The sequence below is a fragment of the Malurus melanocephalus genome, unplaced genomic scaffold (assembly GCF_030028575.1).
Source record: "Malurus melanocephalus ecotype Western Australia unplaced genomic scaffold, MMel_1.1 scaffold_465, whole genome shotgun sequence".
Classification (NCBI taxonomy): Eukaryota; Metazoa; Chordata; class Aves; order Passeriformes; family Maluridae; genus Malurus; species Malurus melanocephalus.
Genome location: NW_026623697.1, coordinates 544,571 through 546,224, shown reverse-complemented (window position 1 = coordinate 546,224; position 1,654 = coordinate 544,571). Strand labels below are relative to the sequence as shown.

General features: G+C 55.8%; 1 protein-coding gene across 1 annotated transcript in view; it reads right to left on the bottom strand.

The window, feature by feature from the left end:
- The window catches only part of CCDC78 (coiled-coil domain containing 78), a 16,291-nt gene that overhangs the window by 1,662 nt on the left and 12,975 nt on the right, over positions 1-1,654 (bottom strand). The window contains 1 exon segment of the mRNA XM_057380654.1: positions 61-161. Within this exon segment, the coding sequence (XP_057236637.1) occupies positions 61-161 (101 nt within the window).

Here is a 1,654-nt window from a genome sequence, read left to right as displayed (position 1 = left end):
TGGGGCTGGCACCGAGCCCAGGAGGGGACACGGGAGCAGGAGGGGGAGCCCCCATCTCACCTGGCAAGGTGCTGATCGATGTATTCCTGCAGCTCTGACACCTGCTCCTCTGCCACCACTGCCCGAGCCAGCAGCTGGCTTCTCTGCTGCTCCAGCTCCTCCTGGAGGGGCAAAAAACCACAGGGAAAACATGGAGATAATGTGGAGAAAATGTGGAGAAAACAGGGAGAAACCATGGGAGAAAACATGGGAAAAACAGGGAGAAAACATGGAGAAAATGAGAAGAAAATGAGGAGAAACCATGGAGAAAATGTGGAGAAAACATGGAGAAAACATGGAAAAAATGTGGAGAAAATAGGGGAGAAAACAAGGAGAAATCATCGAGAAAATGGGAAAACATGGAGAAAACAGAAAACATGGAGAAAATGTGGAGAAAACATGGAGAAAATGGACAAAATGTGGAGAAAACATGGATAAAATGGAGAAGACAGAAAATGAGGAGAAAACATGGAGAAAACTGAGAAAATGTGGAGGAAACAGGGAGATAACATGGGGAAAATGGAGATCTGTGAGGTGGGAGTGATGCTGCTCAGCCCCTCTCTGCTGGGTCAGTCTGCCCATCTGCCCATCCCTGCAGCCTCTCAGCCACAGCGTGTCCCTTTTTTGGCCCCAGAGATGCCCCCATTGCAGGTGCTCAGTTTGGCATCCCCAGGATGGTGGAAGGGAAGGGCACGATGTGAAGATCCTGCCCCAGCAGGAACCAGGCTGGGGAGGTGACTGAGATCCAGCCAGAACCACGGAATCACGGAATTGTGTAGGTTGGGAAAGCCCACGAGGATAACCAAGTCCAGGTGTTAACCCAGCACTGCCAAGGCCACCACTGACCCATGTCCCTAAGTGCCACAATGACACGGCTTTTAAATCCCCCCAGGGTTGGTCACTCCACCACTGCCCTGGGCAGCTGTACCAGTGCCTGACCACCTTTTCCATGAAGGAATTTTCCCAATATCCAACCTACCCCTCCCCTGGCCCAGCCTGAGGTCGTTTCCTCTCCTCCTGTCCCTGTTCCCTGGGAGCAGAGCCCGACCCCCCCGGCTGTCCCCTCCTGTCAGGGAGTTGTTCAGAGCCACAAGATCCCTCCGGAGCCTCCTTTGCTCCAGGCTGAGCCCCTTTCCCAGCTCCCTCAGCCACTCCTGGGGCTCCAGCCCCTTCCCCAGCTCTGTGCCCTTCCCTGGAGCTGCTCCAGCCCCTCAAGATCTTTCCTGTCATGAGGTGCCCAGAACTGACTCAGGGGCTGGACGTGTCCCAGCACTGCCATCTCAGGGGGACAATCAGCCCCAGAGATGAAGTGTGGGCTCTTTCCTTGAACAGCAGTGACAGCAGAGCCCTGAGATATCTCCAGCTGGGACCTGCTGGCATCTCTGGGTGGGCTGAGGCCAAAGGCCCAGCGAGGCTCCATGGAAAGGGATCCCCAGRGAATGGTCCCGGCCCCGAGGCTGCCACAGCTCCAGGAGCGTTTGGACAGCGCTGCCAGGGATGCACAGGGTGGGATTGATGGGGGGTCTGGGCAGGGACAGGGGTTGGACTGGATGATCCCTTCCCTTCCCTTCCCTTCCCTTCCCTTCCCTTCCCTTCCCTTCCCTTCCCTTCCCTT